This window comes from Asparagus officinalis, chromosome 3 (genome assembly GCF_001876935.1).
Source record: "Asparagus officinalis chromosome 3, Aspof.V1, whole genome shotgun sequence".
Classification (NCBI taxonomy): domain Eukaryota; kingdom Viridiplantae; phylum Streptophyta; class Magnoliopsida; order Asparagales; family Asparagaceae; genus Asparagus; species Asparagus officinalis.
In genome coordinates, this window is record NC_033796.1 from 31870248 (window position 1) to 31892739 (window position 22492).

At 40.4% G+C, this 22492-nt stretch overlaps 1 protein-coding gene across 1 annotated transcript; it reads right to left on the bottom strand.

Moving 5' to 3' along the window:
• On the bottom strand, positions 18505-21493 carry LOC109834893 (cytochrome P450 704C1-like). The gene is made up of 6 exons (XM_020402911.1): positions 21200-21493; positions 20639-20854; positions 20031-20318; positions 19215-19556; positions 18934-19137; positions 18505-18856 (listed from the first exon to the last, which is right to left on the bottom strand). Exons 1-6 carry the CDS (start codon positions 21491-21493, stop codon positions 18680-18682), a joined length of 1521 nt encoding a protein of 506 aa, XP_020258500.1. The 3' UTR covers positions 18505-18679.

The following is a 22492-nucleotide window of genomic DNA, read 5'->3' on the forward strand; positions in this document are numbered from 1 at the left end:
GCTCTCAAACAAGGGGTAAATCTCTCTGAGATTCTCTCTCTCTTAGCAGTCAAAAAGCTCTCTTTTTTTGATGTCCTGCAAACCCTAGAAACGTTTGGGTATTTATAACAAACCCCAGCAGAACAGGATTCCTAGATAAAATAGGAAACAGCGAATCTGCGTCGCGGTCGACCGCTTTGCCAAGGTCGGTCGACCGGTCAGAACGACGAAATCCTACAGGGTCTTGTGCACGATATCGGTCGACCGCAGCGACCACGCCGGTCGACCGGCCAGAGCGAAAACTTCTTCTCAGTCTCCTGCAGTGCACGCGGTCGACCGGCTCTGCCACTGCGGTCGACCGCACAGTCTTTGACTGTTTTTCTTCGTCTTTTCGATTGCAGCTTTGGGTCTACACACTTAGACTAACAATCTCCCACTTGGAGACCAAAGCGTCATCAACGAGCTCACCCGAACTCTCCCCTTCTTCGCATGTATATTTTTCTCTGAAAAAATTCTTTCTTCAATCAACATCCCGACAATCGCGCCGATCCTCGTAGTGTGGCTCCGCCTTCGTCTTCTACTCGTGAAGGCTAACTGAAGTTGCGCACAACTCCAGTTTCTCAATGGTGACTGCCTTCGTCAACATGTCTGCCGGATTTTGACTCCCCAAAATCTTCATTAAGTGCAACTTTCCGTCCTCGATCAGCGAGCGTATAAAATGGTATTTAACGTCGATGTGCTTCGTTCTGGCATGATATACTGGATTCTTGGCAAGATGTATAGCGCTCTGGCTATCACAATAAAGAACTCCTCTCCCTTGCTTCAGATCCAACTCTTCCAAGCACCCGTTCAACCAGATCATCTCCTTGCTTGCTTCAGTCACCGCGACATACTCAGCCTCGGTTGTAGACAAAGTCACAATCTTCTGCAGACGTGAGACCCAGCTCACTGCTGTCGACGCTAAGGTATAAACATACCCCGTGGTGCTTCGCCTCGTATCATGATCACCGGCGAAGTCCGCATCCACGTATCCCTGCAGCACCAACTCCTTCCTCCTGAAACATAGTAGCTTGTTCGTTGTTCCCCTCAAGTACCGCATTATCCACTTTACGGCCTCCCAATGCTGCTTTCCTGGATTGCTTGCAAATCTGCTCACAACTCCCACTGCATGGGCGATGTCCGGCCTCGTGCAAACCATCGCGTACATGAGACTCCCAATGGCTGAAGAATATGGCACCCTGCTCATATGCTCTCTATCTGCATCTGTCTTAGGCGATTGCTCCTCAGATAACTTGAACTGACTTCCAAGGGGTGTGCTAACAACTTTAGCATTCTGCATGTTGAACCTCTGAAGTACCTTCTCAATGTATTCAGCTTGGCTCAAACTCAATGTCCCTTCAGCTTCATCCCTACTGATTCGCATCCCTAGAATCTGCTTCGCTGCACCCAGATCCTTCATTGCAAATTCCTTTGCTAGCTGCCTCTTCAAACTGTTTATCTCTTCTAAACACGGTCCTGCTACCAACATGTCATCAACATATAATAACAAAATAATGAAGCTGGACTCGAACCTTTTGAAATAACAGCAATGATCCGAATTGCATCTTCTGTAGCCATTGTTCTGCATGAAGTTATCAAACTTCTTATACCACTGTCTCGGAGCCTGTTTCAAACCATATAAGCTCTTCTTGAGCTTGCACACCATCTCTTCCTTTCCTTCTTCAATGAAGCCAACAGTCAGAACAAACATCATCACCCCTATCTGGAAGTTCCTCTATATCCATGTACTCGGATCCACCTGTATCCGTAGTGCTGCTCCCACTGCTTTGGCTATCCTTGGCATTGTCCCTGTCCTTGTACATCACCTCCTCATTGAATATCACATCCCGGCTCCTGATGATCTTCCTGTTCTTCTCATCCCAAAGGCGATACCCGAACTCATCAATGCCGTATCCAATGAATGTGCACTTCTGTGACTTAGCTTCTAGCTTGTCCCTGACATGGTCACTGATATGAACATAAGCCACGCAACCAAATACCCGCAAGTGTGAGAGATTTATCTTCTTTCCACTCCAAACCTCCTCTGGAATCCCAAAATCTAATGGAACTGATGGCCCGTGATTAATAAGGTAAGCTGCTGTATGTACCGCATCCGCCCAAAATGTCTTAGGCAGACCTGCATGTAATCGCATGCTCCGCGCACGCTCTGTCAAGGTCCTGTTCATCCTCTCTGCAATGCCGTTCTGCTGCGGCGTCCCTGGAGTAGTCCTCTCTAAGCGAATCCCATTCGTAGCACAGAACCTCTTGAACTCCTCCAGCTCGTATTCTCCACCATTATCTGATCTCAAGCACTTCACCTTCAGTTCTGTCTCGTTCTCGACCATGGCCTTCCACTTCTTGAAGATCTCGAACACCTCTGACTTGTGCTTCATGAAGTAAACCCACACCTTCCTCGAGTGATCGTCGATAAAGGTGACGTAGTATCTCGAACAGCCAAGACACACTGGCTGGGCCCCATACATCTGTATGAATCAACTCTAGCTTCTGAGCCTTAGGTGGCCTTCCACCCTTCTGGAAACTAACCCTCTTCTGCTTCCCAAAGATGCAGTCTTCACAAACCCCGACTTCCACGGTGTCGATCCCGGTTAGCTTTCCTTGTGAATGTAGAATTTTCATCCCTTTCTCGCTCATGTGCCCCAGCCTATTGTGCCACAGATCTGTACTCTCCTTGCCAGCTGCAATTGCGAGGGTGTCACTCGCATGTGAAGTGAGGTAGAGAGTTCCCGTTTTGTTGCCTCTGGCAACAACCATCGTACCGTTGGAGATCCTCCACGAATCCCCGGTGAATGTCGAAACGTAGCCTTCTGCTCCAAGCTGTCCCACCGAAACAAGATTCCTCTTCAGCTTCGGCACGTGTCTCACGTTCTTCAAGTTCCACTTAGAGCCCTTTATCTGTATCTGAACGTCGCCCTTTCCAACAATATTGCAAGGTTCATTATCCCCCAAGTATACTTTACCAAAGTCCCCTGCTACATAGTTCTGAAGTAGTTTCCTATTAGCAGTGGCGTGGAAAGAAGCTCCTGAGTCGATGACCCAAGAATCAGAATCGCTATCCATAGCAAGGATCAAGGCATCCTGCACGATATGAGCCTCCTGCTCACCCGCATCCTTCTTTGGTGCTTTACAGACCGAAGACATATGGCCCTCCTGGCCGCAGTTCCAACACTTCCCTTTGATAGACCTAACCTTCGAGTTCGGCCTCTTCTTCACTGATTTCGACCGATTCCTGTTCTGGTTCCCTTTCTTCTGGCTTCTGCCTCTCTGCTCGAAACTTAGGGCTGAACCTGAACCTTCTGATTCGGACGATTTCCTTCTAACCTCCTCGGATAGAATCATGCTAACAACCTCATTCAGCTTCAACTTCTCTTTCCCCGCCGAATTGCTGATTGCCGTCACACAACCTGCCCAACTATCCGGCAACTGCGATAGTAGTAGAAGGGCCTGCACTTCGTCATCGAACGTGATGTCCACGGAGATAAGTTGATCAACAATCGTGTTGAACTCGCTGAGGTGCATCGTGAAGGACCGTCCTTCTGCCATCTTGAGGTTGAAAAGAGTTTTGACTAGATGCACCTTGTTTGCTGCCGACGGTTGCTCGTACATCTTCGCGAGCGCTTCCATAAGCCCCACCGTTGTCTTCTCCTTCAGAATATTGTGGGCTACTGATTTGGCGAGCGACAACCGGATTTGCCCTAGAGCCTTCCTATCCAGTACCTCCCAATCACCATCTGACTCCTCTTTCTTCTTTCCCTTTTCCTTGCCCAACAGCGGGCGATACAAGTCCTTCTGGTACAGATAGTCCTCCATCTGCGACTTCCAGTAGGCGAAATCCGATCCGTCGAACTTCTCAATCTTTGATTTGCTTTCCTCTGCCATGGCTTTCACACAAATTGCTGAACGAAGCTCTGATACCAGTTGTTGGGGATTCGAAACAATCAATCGAACCCTTGCCCTTCCGGACCTTGTGTTGAAAGTAGGAAAGTAGGAATAAACCACAAATAAATATCTAACCTTGTAAAAACAGTAAAAGAGACGAACACACAGATTTAACGAGGTTCGGCAACGTGCCTACGTCCTCGGGAGCCACACCACACAATCTTTCTATTAATTGAAGAAGAAAATACAAGCTCTCAAACAAGGGGTAAATCTCTCTGAGATTCTCTCTCTCTTTTCAGTCAAAAAGCTCTCTTTTTGATGTCTTTCAAACCCTAAAATCGTTTGGGGTATATATAGAATCCTGGTTGAAACAGATTCCTAAACAGATCAGGAAACTGTCTGGACGATTCGCGGTCGACCGCCGTGCCAAGGCCGGTCGACCGGCCAGAGAAAAATCTGTTTACAGGGTCCTGTGCACATTTGCGGTCGACCGCAGCGGCCACGCCGGTCGACCGACCAGAGCAAAAACTTCTTCTCAGTCTCCTGCAGTGCACGCGGTCGACCGGCTCTGCCACTGCGGTCGACCGCACAGTCCTCTGACTGTTTTTCTTCGTCTTTTCGATTGCAGCTTTGGGTCTACACACTTAGACTAACAATATTTGCTTTGGATTATTTAATTGGTTTAAAGCTTCATGTCCTGCGCTCCTTAAACCATTAATTTTATTTTTCTTACCTTCTGAACTAATTTTTAGTCCCTACAAACTATTGAATTTCTGTCCTAATTTTCTAAACTATTTTTTGTCTCCTCCTACATTATCAATTTGTTAATGTCTTCTCTCAAAACTAACATTTTAAGTAAATAATCACTTTTTTTTTGATATCTTAAATGAAGTTAGAGAGAAAAGTGATTGATGAGAAAGTAAAGTGAGGCTAAAAATAGTTTAAGGAGTAAGCAAAGATGAAATTAAGAGACTAGTAGAGATGGCTAAAAATAGTTTAAGGAGTAAGCAAAGATGAAATTAAGAGACTAGTAGAGATCACACTTGATTTAATTAGCCATTTAGAGCTCTTAATGTTATACATATAGCAAGGATGTCTATCCATGTAGTAATTCTATGAATGTTGATGTCAAGAAAGAGGTGTTATACTCTCTCTCTCTCTCTCTCTCTCTCTCTTATTTATTCTTACACTATTTTTTTTTTTTTTTTTGAATAGAGATCTAGATGGATTTGAAGTTTTCTCTAATTTAATCTCACTGTTTTACCAATTGAAGGAACTTCAAAAGCAAGTAATGTCAAGCTTTAAAAAAAAGCTTTTAATAAAATATGGATACATGTTTTTTAAAGATAGACAATTAGACTAAACGTATACTAATCATACTTGGTCACCCACCTAAACAAGAAATGTGTAAATGAAACTCGCATACAACTTTAGTTTTTTTTTTGTTTTTTTTTTGGTGCTTGCTGCTTTTTTTTGTGTGTGTTTGGGCGTTGGGGTGGGTGCGGTGGGGAGGTCTATGAAGATGTTGCTCTCAAAACAGCAAGATTTAAAGGTGGCATGTAATTTGTTAGTTGAATTTTAGTCATAGATCTCTTTTCTCGTATAAATATCTTTGTAGTCAAAGCTGAATCCCTCGATCATAAGGATGAAGTCATGAGATGGTGTTGTATAACTTATTATATGCAATGTAAATGTGCATGTTGATTCTCAGGAAATAAAGTCTGTTGTCGAAATGTGGTTTGCGAAATAAAATATCAGATTTATTTGCTTCATCTTTCTTTCGAATTTGAGCAGTTTGTTAGCTACGTACATATAAAGGATTTTATCCTCACTATGTTCGGAACAAAATGATAGTCATAGAACTAAGTTTAGGTTGAAATGTAATTCTAGAATTTAATTAGTTGTTGAATCTCTCAGATATCTCCTTTTGTTGGTGGGTCTATCTTGGACTCTTCTCGGTTTTCTTTGTTAAACTCTTATTAATGGAACACGGGGAGTAGCTACTCACTAGTTCACTCAATAATAATAATAATAATAATAATAATAATAAATAAAAATAAAGAACAATAAAAAAATCCCTACTTACTAGATATAGAGAGAAGCATTCATTGGTGTTATGTCTCGCGCTAAATGTGAAATCAAAGGGCCTTCTTTTGTCACCTCACAGAAAACACACCATTAATGTTTCCACCATCACATTTATTATTGATTATCTATGCAACACATCAATTTACACACATCATTTTAGTTATCAATATTAATTGTTGAGGTCTCATCTGTATCTTGCATAGATGTGGAGGCCCTTGTCAATATTAAGAGTAAACATAGTTTTGTACTGGCCAACTTTTATCTCTCAGCTCTGAACGTGAAAAATCTTAAAGAGACCGCTACATATATCTTCAAATGTCTGTAACGTAAACTCCTTTCCTAAACATATTCGAGGACCAACTTGTAATAATACACCGATAGTATAATTCATTAAGAAAAAGTAGAAAATATTCATGTTATTTAATATAAGAAAAAAATTTAACCTCCTTTTACTTCGCTGAAAATTGTTCACTACATGGAATGGAATGCATTAAATTTAAAAGGGCTTTCTGGCGAAAAAACTCCTGCATCATTTAGCCATCTTTCAGGCATGAAAATCTCTACATCATTATTTACTACAAACTTCATCCTCCCCATCGCATAAGCAAAGTATATTATCATAACGCCTTTCTATGTCAACAGTCATCTGGTAATATATCATCAGAGAAAACAAATTTTTGGATCTGGCACCACAAAAAAAAATGTTCATAACAAACTTAAAACTTTATAAACATATTAAGGACTTTGTATATTGGTACTCAGAAATAGTCTTAACGTACGTACGTGTGTGTGTATATTATATATATATATATATATATTATATATATATATATATTATTATATATATATCATATATATATATATATATATATATATATATATAATATAGTATAGGGAAGGTTTAATAAAAACCATTCTTAGCCTTAAAACTAAAACTCCTCATTCAATGGCTAGGGAATTTTCCAGTCAAACAGTCAACAGCCATGCAATTAATTACCTCATAACACATGCATTAATTAATTCAACGCAGTGAATCTGGATTCACTGCAGTGAATTTCGCAGATACGTTGAGGCTGTTGAATCTGGATTCACTGCGTTGAGCGTAATTAATGGAGGTAATTATGCATGTGTTGTGACTGTTTTGCACTAGATCCAGTCATTGATTCATCTAGAAATGGATGAAGCGGAGCGCTTTTTAGTTTTTGTAGGTTTGGTTATAGAGTCCTATTTATCAATCTCCCTATATATATATATATATTATATATTATAATATTATATATTATATATATATATATATAACTTATATATATATATATATATATATTATTATATATATATATATATAATACTTTAAAAATTTTTGTGCTTGGTAGTGAGGTGGCACAATCCCCTCCACTCATTCAAATGAGGGACCACATTCACATGAGTTGAAGAGTGCATGTGGATATGCAACCATTTGAATAAGTAGAGGGGAATGTGACACATCACTACTAAGCATAATTTTTATGCTTAGTAACAAGCATATCCACTTTTCTCATATATATATATATATATATATTACCATACCGTTCACGGGGGAGTTCATTAATTCGAATGAGAAGGCTTTTATGCGTTTGACCTTGCTGTTTATGGAGAAGCTTTACAACTCATTTGATAGGATCTTTACGCAGGATAATTCTTTCCCCTCAAACTTATAGTTTCGAGGAAAAAATTGTCTCTTAGGGGCTGTTTGGTTCGCTATTATAAGGGGTGAAAAACTCAGAAAACCCCTCCACGTCAGATTTTTAGCCCTCCACATTAGCTTTTTTGTTTCCGTCCATTTCTTTGTGCCGCTTTGGTTCGCTTGAATGAAGAGGGAAAACTCTGCTGAAATCGCCGCCAACTAAGATTTTTTTCCCTCTCCGATTTCCTTTCCCCAACCAAGTGAAATTGATGAAAACTCTGTCACGTCAGATTTTTTCCTTCTCTGCTTTGTTTACAAAAGTTTTCTTTTTTTTGCTATGCGAACCAAACACAAGAAAAATAAATACATTGGTTTCCCATCATTTTTTATGTGCGAACCAAAGCAAAACAATCTATTTCTTGGAAAAGTTTGGAAAACTCAAAACTTGTGTTTCTTTACATGGAATTGCATTTCTCTATATCAAGGAAACGAACCAAACAGCCCCTTAATTTAAAAATAGTAGCTATATTTTCATGAGAGAAAAGTCTATATGCATACATAAAAAAAGAAAAGATAAGAGGGATAAAAAGAAAATAAAGATGACAAAGATGATTATTAAGATGATTTATTCAGTTGTTCTTAAAGGTTATAATTGATGAGATTCAAAAGCTCAGCGAGAAAAGCATATATGCAGTTGATGAAGGGATAACAGTAAATTGGGAGGGATGATTAATTGTGTGATCTGGGTGAAGAATTACAGGAAACAGGAAGGAACCAGCCAGACAGACTGGCGGGCGCCCGCCAACGTGCACGCAGGCCTACTGGGTTTCGGAGATGAATGCGGTCGACCGTCGCGGTCGACCGTGGATGACTGTAATGGATTTATGCTCTCGGGTTTGTGGTTCGGTCGACCGCCGCGGTCGACCTGGTCGACCGCCGCGGTCGACCGTCGATGATTTCTGGGCTGGGCTTCAGTTTTTGACCCGATTCGTTTCTAAGTTATATATACCCTAAACCTCTTTTGTTAGGGTTAAGCAAGGACGAATTTGAGCAGTCTTTGAGAGAGAATTGTTGCATCCAATTGTGGGAGAGTTGTGAGAGATCAAGAGCTTTGTTTTAGGGTTTGATCGGTGAGATTTGTAACTCTACTTGTATTCTCTGATTTCTAATAGTAAGAACTCCCTCCCCCTTGCCCCGTGGACGTAGGCAACTTGCCGAACCACTTAAATTGTTTGTTCTTGCTGTGGTTGTGTTTGCATATTAGTTGTGGTTTAGTTCGAGTTATTGTTCGTGTTGCACAAGAAAAGCTTCCGCCGCGCACAACAATTGGTATCAGAGCAAGATCGACAACATGGGAGATGCAAGCACATCACGTTCGTCTCTTACAAAGGCGATACAGAGTCTGAGCATTAATAACACAAAGATTGATGTTCCGAAGTTTGACGGCAAGATCAATTTCGGATTGTGGAGGTGTCAGGTGATGGATGCCTTGGATGCACAGAATTTGGAGCAATTTCGGATTGTGGAGGTGTCAGGTGATGGATGCCTTGGATGCACAGAATTTGGAGGAGACTCTTGAGTTAAAAGAGAAACCCGCAGATATGGAGGATAAGGTTTGGAGGAAGATGAACAATAGAGCTTGTGGTGTTATTAAGTCATGCTTGACGTCGGATCTTATTTATAATGTTATGAACGAGACGTCAGCGAAAAAGATGTGGGAAACACTCAATGAGAAATATCTTACGAAGAGCATTGAGAATCGGCTTCACTTGAAGAAGAGATTTTACCAGATCAAGATGAAGAGGGGAGTTTCCATCAGTGAGCATGTCAACAACTTTACTAAGCTACTTTCATATATGGTCAACGTGGACATTATAGTTGAGGATGAAGACAAGGCGATGCTACTTCTGTGTTCGTTGCCCGAAGATGATTATGGTACGTTCGTTCTCACTATGATCAATGGAAGAACTACAGTCAGCTACAAGGAGGTAACCTCAGCTTTGGTGAACTATGAGTTGATGAAGAATGATGCTGAACCCTCCGAGAAGGCATCGGGAGATGCATTAGCAGTTCGAGGCCGAGATCCAAACCGTCGCCAGTTCAACCGCTCAAAGTCAAAGAATAGGAGTGCCTATAAGAGTGTTGGTAGAAATCAATGTCGGTATTGTAAAAAAGAAGGACATTGAAAGATTGACTGCCCAAAGTGGAAAGAAAAAGCCGGGAAGAATAAGGGGAAAGCTGCACAAACCTTAGAAGTAAATGTTGCAAAAGCTATTGGTGAGCATTCAGATTCAAATTCTTCAGGCTATTCATGCCCTGCGTTACCGTCAGTTTGCTATGCGGATTCCACGGAGTGGATGATGGATTCGGGAGCTACATATCACATTTGCCCTAAGAGGGAGTGGTTTTCTAGCTTTGAGGAGCTGGAAAGAGGGAATGTCGTGCTTATGGGTAATGACCACGTATGTCCTATTGGTGGTATTGGTTCAGTCCGAATTAGGATGCATGATGGTATAGTGAGGGAGTTGAAGGAAGTGAGGTTCGTACCGCAGTTGACGAAGAATATCATTTCTCTTGGGACTTTGGAGGCAGCTGGATATCGAGTGATCTTAGAGGATGCTACAGTAAAGGTCACGAAGGGTTCTATGGTGGTGATGCGAGGTATCAGGGAAAATAACATATACTACTTGAAGGGCAAGACAGTTACAGGGGGTCTGGTAGCTTCTATCACTACAGAGGAGGACACTACCACCTTATAGCACATGAGACTTGGACACAGGTGATAAGTCCTTACAGTCATTGGTAAAACAGGGGCTATTGAAAGGTGCTAAGATTTATAAGAGGGAACTGTGTGAGCACTGTGTACTTGGGAAGAAGACAAGAGTGAAGTTTGGCACCGCTGTTCATAACACCCGAGGTACATTGGATTACATTCACACAGATGTTTGGGGTCCTTCTAAGAACACATCTCTTGGTGGGGCCAACTATTTTATCACTTTCATTGATGACTATTCCAGGAGGAATTGGGTATACCCTATGAAGCATAAACATCAGGTCCTGGATATTTTTGTGGAGTAGAAGAAGAAAGTGGAGCTGTACACAGGTAGAAAGGTGAAGACTCTACGTTCAGATAACGGTGGAGAGTACAAGAGTGATCCATTTCTGCAGTTTTGCCGGGATCACGGCATTAGAAGACACTTCACAGTTCGAGAGACACCGTAACAGAACGGGGTGACTGAGAGATTGAACCGTACCTTGCTGGAGAAGGTACGGTGTATGATGATGCAAAGTGGATTGCCTAGATCCTTTTGGGTCGAGACGTTAGTTTATGTGAGCCATCTCGTGAACAGGTTGCCGTGCACTGCGATAGACGGGAAGACTCCTTTGGAGCGTTGGTTTGGTTCGGTGGCTAGTGACTATGAGTCGCTTCGGATATTCGGGTGTCCAGCTTATTATCATGTCAGTGATGGTAAATTAAATCCGAGAGCGAGGAAAACAGTCTTTGTGGGATTTAGAGATGGAGTCAAAGGCTTCAAGTTATAGGATCCACAGGACAAGAAGATAGTTATTAGCAGAGATGTCATATTTGACGAGGCGTACATGATGTTAGACCCTAGAGGGGGGGTGATTAGGGTCTTATGCTAATCTAATCCGATTAAATGCCAATTAAAATTAATTAACAAGTTATATTCTTGCAAGATAGGTGTACAAAGGGTTATGTGCAAGAATATGCAATATACACAAGGTGATATATCCTATATGATAGAAATATATGCAAGGATATATAAACAATAAGATATATCCTAACAAAGAGATATAGACAATGTAAGTGCAAGGATATAAAACTAACACAAGGGTAAATACTCTAAACTAGATAGTGGATCATAAAAAGGACGAGTAATGCACAATTGGCGATATAAGATAAATGCAAAAACAACTACGCCAAAGACAAACTCAAACAAGCAATATGATCACGGAGTTCGGACCTTCCGTCCTACGTCTCCGCTCCCCACTCCCGGGGAGAAATCCACTATCAACCGGGTTTTCTACGTTCACCCGAATAACGTTTACACCTCACAGTATCGGTTCGGTTTCTAGCTCACCGAAAACCTCACTACACACTCGGTTTCTAGCTCACCGAAAACCTCACTACACACTCGGTTTCTAGCTCACCGAAAACCTTACAACACTCACAATGTAACAAATATAAATTTATTCTCTACAATAGATGAGAACACAATGAAAGCACAAATCAAAGTTACAATCTCTCACCACCCAACTATACTATGTATGAAAGATACAATAAGCTCAATGTGGGTATGTGTAACAGTGAGATTCAATAAAACTTAACTCAATAAGAACTAGCAATAAGAATTGATATGAAATTCAATAGTAAAAATGCTAGGAAATAGAGTTAAGGAAACTTCTCTATAAACACAAAGAGAGGATGATGAAATGTTGAAGATGAACTCTTCAATAGCTGATTGTAAACTCCTCTTTGTAACAGCAAACCAAAACAAACTTAAACCAAACAAAAACAAGCTTAAACCCTTGTTTAAAACCTTGTTTAAAAACTTCTTTAAAAACTTCTTAGCTGCCTTGAAAAGACATCAGCAATGGGGTATATATACCCTCTAAGCAACTCAGCAAAAACACCCAAAACAAAAGACCAAAAGACCCAGCCAACGGTACAAAAACTAGCCGTTGGAAACAGAAAAATCCATCGTCGGTCGACCGGAAATTCTGTCGGTCGACCGATGGAAAAGTTCGGTCGACCGACGGAAAATTCGGTCGACCGTTATCCAGGTCGAAAACGAGAAACCACAAGCTGACATCTTCGGTCGACCGGTGCGGTCGACCGATGGAGCTCTCGGTCGACCGGACCGGTCGACCGACAGACTCTCTGTCGCCCAATGCTGAAAAACCAACTGATCGGTCGACCGGGTCGGTCGACCGAAATCTGACACAGCTGAAAAACCTGATTTGCTGATTTTAAAAAGCTGTTTAAAAATATCAAACAAATTCCAAAAAATGTAAAACTTTGGGGAATGATTATAGACATGATAATAAACATGCTACAACGACTGGTTTCGAAAAAGGACTTCCCAAATGAAAAATATCATCATTTTACAAAATAGTCCAAAACATGAAAACCTGAAAATTGATATTTTGATATTTTGACTTAAACAACATTTTGAAACCTTATGAAATGATTGTATAGACTTGATAAAGGATATAACATGTTGTTATGAAGTCTATAACCTAGAAATGCAATATTTTCATAAAATTGCATATTCTATGCAAATATATTCAAAACACTAAATATGATTTCATTAAATATAAGCTTGTTAAAGGGGAAATCATATATAGGTATATAAACATGAAACAAAATAGTATTTTCCAATTCTATTCATTTGTTTCATAGTAAAACTTGAAAACTATCAAACCAAAACATATACGTATATATATAACTATATATATACAAAATTCAAAACGTGTATGTGTGTATATGATTGAGCTTAAAGTACTAACACACATAATATAAATTTCTAAACTAAATTACCCAAGCAATCTTGATCTTCAACGAAGCTCTATCTTGGTACACTTGCGGATGAAGCTAAACTTGGATCTTGAACTTGAATTGTACGATGCTTCACTCCACAATTCCACCAACCTCCTCTTGATATGATCGTTATGGCGCAATCCATCCATCCTCCAACAACGTTGTTTGTCTACAATGAATAGATAATACAAGCACTAGACAAACAACATTAGTAGTAAATTGTTTGTAAATCATCATCAAAACAAGAAGGCCAACACATGATGAGGTCTCGAGCCCCTCAGCATGTAGAGGGAGACCAGACAGGAGAGATATCGCAGCAGGTGGAGGATGATGTGACTCCACTCACTCCAGAGAGCACTGTATCCATTGAGGCTCCTACAGAGGTGACACTGGGAGGAGATGGGATGACAACCGGGCAGATAGATGATACAGTGGATTATGGGACTCATGAACAGGGTCATGTTCAGGGGTCCATTTGCAGCAGATAGACCGATGAGAGAGATTCGTCGGCCAGCTAGGTATAATGATGTCATGGTCACATATGCATTATCAGTAGAGATTGTTGATGATATGGTTCCATCCATATTCAGGGAGGCAGAGTCTAGCCCCGATTCGATCAGATGGAGGGAAGCTATGGAGGAGGAGACGCGGTCTCTTCAGAAGAACGATACTTGGACACTTGCACATCTACCTAAGGGTAAGAAGGCTATTGGTTGCAAGTGGGTATATGCGAAGAAGGAGGGATCTTCTATTGGGGACATAAGGTTCAAAGCCAGATTGGTTGCCAAGGAATATGTACTGCTTGAGGGTATTGATTACAACGAGGTATTTTTAACCGTTGTGAAACATTCGTCTATACGGATTTTATTAGCGTTGGTGGCACAGTTGGATTTGGATTTGGTCCAGATGGATATGAAGACAGCCTTTCTACACGGTGATTTAGATGAGGAGATCTACATGACACAACCCCAGGATTTCAAAACTGCAGGAAAGGAAGATTCGGTTTGTAAGCTGAAGAAGTCTCTTTATGGTTTGAAGCAGTCACCAAGACAGTGGTATAAGAGATTCGACGGTTTTATGATTGGCCGAGGGTACACGATGAGCCCATATGACCCATGTGTTTATATGCACAAGCTACATGATGGTGAGCACATATATTTGCTTTTATATGTTGACGATATGCTTATTGCTTTCAGGAATTCTTCGGCTATTCAAAAGTTGAAAGATGAGCTGTCATCCGAGTTTGAGATGAAGGATCTTGGAGAGGCAAAGAAGATATTGGGTATGGAGATCGAGAGAGACAGGGTGAAAGGGAGTTTGAAACTTACACAGAAGATGCTGAAGAAATTCAGCTTTGACGGCAATGCAAAAGCAGTTAGCACACTATTGGCTCCCCACTTCAAGCTTTCAGCGTTGATGTCACCTGTTTCAGTTGAGGACAGAAATTATATGTCAAAGGTCCCATATGACAGTGCAGTAGGTAGCTTGATGTATGTTATGGTGTGTACGAGGCCAGATTAGTCACAGGCCGTGAGCATGGTATCGAGATACATGCACGACCCCGGGAAGGGTCATTGGGAGGCCGTGAAGTGGATTCTACGGTATGTTCGAGGCACCGTGGATGTTGGTTTAGTATTCCAGAAGGATGAAAAGAATGGACAGGATTGTATTGGATATGTGGATTCAGATTATGCTGGAGATCTTAACAAACGCCGATCTACTTCAGGTTATGCTTTTACATTAGCAGGTGTACCTGTATGTTGGCGATGCACGCTTCGGTCCACAGTGGCTTTCTCTACTACAGAGGCAGAGTATATGGCAGTAACTGAAGCTATTAAGGAGGCTTTATGGTTGCGTGGATTATTGGAGGACTTGGGGATCGCTCAGGAGACTATTCGGGTATATTGTGATAGCATGTCGGCTATCTATTTGGTGAAGAACCAGGTTTATCATGCGCGCACGAAGCACATCGATGTCAGATTCCACTTTGTACGTGACATGTTGGATGATGGAGACGTCATATTAGAGAAGGTCCACACAAATGACAACCATGCAGATATGTTGACGAAAGTTGTTTCAGGAGTGAAATTTGGTCATTGTTTGAAGCTTTTAAACATCCTTCAGTGCTGAGGCCTTTGGAGGACATTTGGGTGAACTACGTTCGGCTTGATTCCTTGGGCAAGAGGATACGTAGGCAGTCTTTCAGATGCAGCCGGTTTGATCAGTTGATTCAGATGGGGGGGATCGCGTTTCAGCTCTAGATTGGTTCCCTGACTTGTTGAGGGACTATTGGATGATTTGATGTCGGCTTAGTTTTGGTGGGAACATTCGCTGAGGTGGAGAATTGAAGAATTACAAGAAACAGGAAGGAACCAGCCAGACAGACTGGCGGTCGACCGCCAACGTGCACGCAGGCCTACTGGGTTTCGGAGATGAAGGCGGTCGACCGCCGCGGTCGACCGTGGATGACTGTAATGGATTTATGCTCTCGGGTTTGTGGTTCGGTCGACCGCCGCGGTCGACCGTCGATGATTTCTGGGCTAAGCTTCGGTTTTTGACCCGATTTGTTTCTAAGTTATATATACCCTAAACCTCTTTTGTTAGGGTTAAGCAAGGACGAATTTGAGCAGTCTTTGAGAGAGGATTGTTGCATCCAATTGTGGGAGAGTTGTGAGAGATCAATAGCTTTGTTTTAGGGTTTGATCGGTGAGATTTGTAACTCTACTTGTATTCTCTGATTTCTAATAGTAAGAACTCCCTCCCCCTTGCCCCGTGAACGTAGGCAACTTGCCGAACCACGTAAATTGTTTGTTCTTGCTGTGGTTGTGTTTGCATATTAGTTGTGGTTTAGTTCGAGTTATTGTTCGTGTTGCACAAGAAAAGCTTCCGCCGCGCACAACACTGGGAGATGATGAATTGGTTGAACTCGCTGCCAAAATCATTATGGGTGAAAGACATCAATGAAACAGTGTCCATCACATGAGTATAGCGCTAATGGAAATGAGCAAAACGATTTTCGTGCTTTTCTCGTCGCATTGTTAGACGATAATTAGAGAGAGACGCCTCCGCTTTAGTCTCTGAGATTGCTAGAGAAGGGAGTACAACGAAGATGAAAAAAAAAAAAAATCCTTGTCAGATAGTAAAACTCATCCCCTTTCACTTTCTATATTTTTGAATAAGTCCCTTTCCGGCCACTATCACTATTTCCATGCCCTTACAATGAAATCCCGATCCAATATCCATATTTCCATTCCCCTTAGGGTGAAATCCCCATCCAATTGTCAGCGGTGTTCTTGCATCTCTCTGCTGTGAGTGCAATATATTTCTCCGTCACCGTCTTGCTATCATGAGCACGAATGTCTTCTCACGGGTTTCCGGGGGAAGCGCGAGTCTTATTACCTTCTCCACCACTGTGACGACGTTCATCATCTTGTCCACCATTCATCTACGACCATGTGCCTGCTAACAAGTTTGAGCATGGATTCAGTGACAGCATGCCTTTGTTTAATGGTTTCTTTATTATTTCATCGTGTACGAAGTGTGACTGAAAAATGTAGATTTATAACGTGGTGATACGTACTGGATTATTACATATCGGAGTTGTGTGTTAAAATTGTTGGTTTCGTAATTGGATACTATTTTTATTTTGTTAAAGCTATGACCTATTGGTGCTTGTTCTCAAGGAGCCAAAAGCTGCCGTGGGAAATTGGAACGGTGGGATGATTATCACATATCGGAGGAGTTGGTATCCATTTTTCGTTACTATATATATACGATGGTGTGCACAAGGCCAACATACAATACGCATATGCTGTCGGGAATTTGATGTATGTGATAGTGTGCACAAGATCGGATATTGCACAAGGAGTGGGAGTTGTGAGCCGCTTCATGAGCAATCCAGGAAAACAACACTGGGGTGCGGTCAAGTGGCTTCTACGCTACTTGAGAAGCTCGTTCGACTGTTGTCTTGAGTATGACGGGATAGATTTGCAGCTAGAGGGCTGTTGTGATGCAGACTATGCAGGGGACATAGACTTAAGAAGGAGCACGAGTGGCTACATCTTCATCTTGGGTGGTGGAGTGATAAGTTGGCGATCTAAGTTACAGGATACTGTAGCTTTATCGACAATCGATGCCGAGTACGTGTCTGCAGTAAAGGCAACAAAGGAGTTGCTATAGTTGAAGGCTTTTCTTCTCGAGCTTGGAGTAAGCTTTGAGAAATATTTCATCCACTGCGACAGTCAGAGTGCTATTCACTTGTCAGAAAACGACGCATTCCATGCTCGGACCATACATGTTGACGTGAAGCACCATGCCATACGGAGATGGCAAAGCAGGAACAAGTTCAAACTTGTGAAGATTGATACGAGGTACAATCCAGCCGATATGTTGACCAAGCCAGTTCCACTCGAGAAGGTGAGGCTGTGTGCAGCCTCATATGACCTCCGTTAAGAATGTTGAGGGCCGTGCAAGACGTCAAAGATACAAGACATCCGGATGATGTAACCAAGAGTGGTGTGAAGATATGATTGATACTCAATCAAATCTTCAAGTGAGAGATTGTTAGCAGCCTCAGCCCCACCTTTTTGACAAAGAAGAGTTTGACTACCTAATTTTAGGTAAAGTTTGGAAAAAAAAGTTGTGGGCCCCACAAAGACGGGTCCCACTAATAAAATATTATTAGTGGCGGGTTCCACTAATAATATTTTATTAGTGCATAGTATTTCCCAAACACTATAAATAGGGCCTAAACTCTTAAGGAAAAACCCATCTCAGAAACAACTCCTCCCATAGAAGAGTAAGAGAGAAAACACAGAGAGAGATTGTGAGAGTTCTTGGAGTGTATCTGATCAAGAGAGGTTGTTCTCTTTGATCTATTCTTTTGGAATATAAAAGAATTTGGCGGCGTCGTTGTACCGTGGAGTAGCTCCGAAGGAGTGAACCACGTATATCTGTGAGTACTGTGATTAATTTTTGTGTCTTTATTCTGTGTATTACGTCTCCGTTCGAGGCGTTATTGTTGGTGTGTACCCTAACATAGTGTTAATTTGTTCGTGGATTATCAGGAAATAAAGTGTATTCTGAAAATGTAATTTGTGAAAAGAATCTCAGATTTATTTTCTTCATTTTTCTGTGGATCTGAGTACCAGCTACATATAAACGATAGTCCTAGAAACAAATTAAATGATAGTTCTAGAACAAAATTGAGTTTAAAATGTAATTGTAGCTTTTGTTGGAAACTCTCAGATAAACTCCTCCACATTATTACTAGATATAGAGAAAAACATTTGTTGATGCTGTGTTACGTGCTTTACGTGCTAAATCCTAGGGCACGTACTTGTCACCATAAAGTAGCTAGTCACAATATACACCATTTATACTTACATCATAATATTTACTACAGATTGTATCTGCGTACGACACATCATTTACTTATCAATTTCGAGTTCTCATCTAAATCTTGCGCAGACATGGAGTCCCTTCTCAATATTTAGAGTAAACATAATTTTGTACTTGGGAGAAATTTTATCTCTCAGCTCAAATGTGAAGAAGCGCAAGAGGACTGCTGCAATCATCTTCATCTGCCTGTAAGCAAACTCTTTTCCTAGACATATTCGAGGACCAGCCTGTAATACAACAATACCGTTGTTCACGAAAGGTCAAAGACGTTGATCACTTTCTTTCAACGAAAATTGTTTATTACCTGGAAAGCAGTAAATTTGAATGGGCTTTCTGGTGAGAAAACTCCTGCATCATTTAGCCATCTTTCGGGCCTAAAAAGCTCTGCATCATCGCCCCATATAAACTTCATCCTCCCCATTGCATAGGGCAAGTATATTACCATATCGCCTTTCCTAATGTTATATCCATCTGGTAACACATCATCATTGAAACAAATTTTGGGATCCTGCATCACAAATATTTGTATTCTGGACTTATTAAGAACTTTGCAAATTTACAACATGAATAAATAGTCTTAATTACCATTGGAACTGCAGGATAGAGTCTGAGAGTTTCTGTCAGCACGGCATGGAGATAATGCATATTTTCATGTGTTTCATCGGTTAAAGTCGATATGAATTCATTGATTGATTCACTTTTCCCCAATCCTTTAGTAACAGAGATCACTTCTTTGAAGGCCTTGGCTTCGATGGAGGGGTGTTTACATAACATATAAACAAACCATGTTAGAGTTACGGCTATAGTATCCTTTCCTGCAACTATGAAACTCAGAATGATATCTCTCAAGTATTTGGTGGTTATGTTTTGTGGGTCTTTCTCCTTCTCGTCAAGAAGTCTGGAAAGTACATCCATTTTCTTCGTCAACTGCAATTCCACTTAAAATCATTAGAAAAATGGTATTTTGATTAAAGAAAAGGAGGTTAATTGCACATGGGGCCACTGTAGTTTCATTATTTTGAGCTTTTTTTTTTTTTTTTTTTTTTTTAATGAAAGATTTTATTCATCACCAAATGTAAGAATGAATGTACATCAAGAATCTCATCATTATGTATGAAGAGCTTACTATCTGTATAGTTTCATTGTTGCACACTGACCATCTGGATTAGCTTTTTGAATCTTTTACCTTGGTGAAATTTTGGTAGATACTACCTCTGGGTGAAGCTATATAATGAGTCAAAAAGAGTGGAGAAAGTTTAACTAAGACGGTCTATCTGTAATAATAAAACTACAAGGATACTAAGTTCAAAAGGGAAAGTACAGGTGTCTCTATGAAATTAACCCTGAAAAAATGGGTACCACTGGATGCAAGTTGTAGGAAAGGAAGCACACTTTTCTTACAGCGACGTTCTGGTTTTTTGATGCTTCTATGATTTTGTAACGTATTATATTGTACAAGAACTCATTGACTTCTTCAATCCTTCGCTTGAGCTCTGCTTCAAATCCGATGTTCAAGAACTTCTTAAGCTTCCAAGAGACGTCAACAAAACGAAATGAGATAAGTGAGCTCGCTGCGTCAAAAGCCTCAAGAAACCTGGAGAATTCTTTGCTATTTCCACAAATACTGTTCAGTTCCATTCCAAATGCAACTTGGCAGATTGAGTTCATGGTAGATTTCATGAATAACTCCTGTTGGAAATTGATCTATAATTCAAGGCACACTGAAAACATGTATAATAAAAAGGGTTAATTGGACATAGACCTATGCAGTATCACTGTCTTGACCTTACTATTATAGTTTCATCGTTGCAGAAAGACCCCCTAAATTTTTTTTTTAACTCTTTTATCCTCAGTGAAATTTTGACATGTATTGCCCTTGTGTGAAATTAGTGAATTGAATCTGTTTGAAGTTAACCCAGGGGTCTATCTCTAACAATGAAACTACAGAAGTGGTCAGTTTGAAGCAGCAACACAACACGGGGTCTTTGTGCAGTTAACTATGTACTCACTTGTACGTCGATTATGCTATTGGATTTTGCAGCATCTGAGACAATAGAAGCAAGCTTAGCAGAATTTGCTTTGAACACTGTATTACTGTAGTCCCTCAGGGACCTCCTGGAGAACTCAAGACTGGCTACTTTTCTTTGATGCCGCCATTTCAGACCATCGACTGCAAATATTCCATCTCCAGTGAGATCGTTTATATTCGAATAGGTATATTTCCCCTGAAACAAAAACTCACATAAGAATCTCTAACGCTTGTGCAATTATCTACAGGTGTAATGACCTTTTTTTATCAACTCAATAACATTTTCTACACGTGATTAATTTAAATAAAAAAACAGAATTATCTGTATTGCATGGGCGGTGTACTCTCTATTGTTGGTCCTAGAATCATTTAGGAACTCCTCAGAAACTAAGCATAAATGCGTAGTAACTACTTGCCACTAAAAAAATTTTCCCCTTCCATTTTAGCTACATAGACATAGTTGACTACTATCTTCATCTAGCAGCACTGGCAATTTTTGGCAAGGAGATGAAAACTAAATGAAAAATATGCTGACTGATACCTTGCCATAGTTTTGGAAGTTGGTCTTGAGAATATACTCCACGTTGCTTGGATCGGCTGTGAATATCTCATTATGAAAGGGTGCAAGAAGCCGATAAGTCTTGTACTTGCTCGCGAGCTCTGTACAAAAATGGTGCAACCTTTTAAAGTTGAAGAGTTGATGAAATACAGTCCCCGCAACAGGATGGTACCTTCTTCTTCTCCTTCTTGATGAGAAACTCAGTGCAAATGACGAAGAAACAAGAATTAGAGCAATGGCTATTGCTATAGTGAGTATTTTTTCTATGGAAACCATCTCCTTGTGGCAAGTATATATTGTGGTAACATACTTTACAAGGATGCTATTTATAGAATTTAACACTTGAGTAATTGATTTTTGGGAACATTCAGTAAGGCGTTGTTTGGTTCATAAATTTTTTTTTGATGCATGTAATGGATTTTGAAAAATCCATACTAAAAATATTGTTTGTTTGTGTTGGATTTTAAATAGGATTCTCATGGGAAATAAAATGCAACCAAATTCTATTTGATTGCGTATGAATTTTATTGAGGATATGTGACTAAAATTATAAATCTGGATGAAATCAGCAAAATATTTTTAGAGAATTACATTCGAAGGAACTATCCCATGTGTCAGCCCTACATCCGTGACGTGAAAAATACCAAAAAAAAAACAATGTATTTGATAAAAAAAATTTAGGATTTTAAGCTTGAAGGACCTATTTTTCAATGCAAAACTCACTGGATGCATGTTATCAAATATCCCCTAAGAGAATTGTTGCTTGGAGAATACATATCGCCAGAGTTAAAATTGGAAATTGGATCCTACATAATTTCACTTGAATTGCATGGGTAAAATCTGTATTACAATGGTATCAGATTTTTTTGTTTTTGTATTAAATTTGTGGATAGTGGGATTCGAACATGGGTTCTGCTAACACCATGTTAAAATCCCTAATCATATATTACACCAAAATTTCAAAGTTGTGATGAGACCTAAGGTTTATATTTTTATATTCTACTAGATTTGAGATATTGGTTGTAATAGCCCTTCATAAATTATTAGTAGAGTCATGACCTGGTTTTAATCATATGATTTAGCGAACCTCGCTAAACTCTCACTGTCTCTATATATTGTTTTCACTATTTTTCATTCTTTTCAGTGTCTCTCTCGATCTTTCTGTCATGGATCTGTGGTTAGGTCTTTTGTGTGTCTCTAACAAGAATGGCATACGTGGACTCCTATGTCATATTATTTTCTTGAGCCAGATTTGTTTCCAGGTGGTTGTCTGTT

Coding starts and splice junctions, on each gene's coding strand:
- LOC109834893 (XM_020402911.1), bottom strand. CDS start 21,493: ATGGTTTCCATAGAAAAAATACTCACTATAGCAATAGCCATTGCTCTA. Junction 19,557..20,030: donor CAAAAAACCAGAACGTCGCT/GTAAGAAAAGTG, acceptor GTGGAATTGCAG/TTGACGAAGAAAATGGATGT. Junction 19,138..19,214: donor TCTATCCTGCAGTTCCAATG/GTAATTAAGACT, acceptor TTTGTGATGCAG/GATCCCAAAATTTGTTTCAA.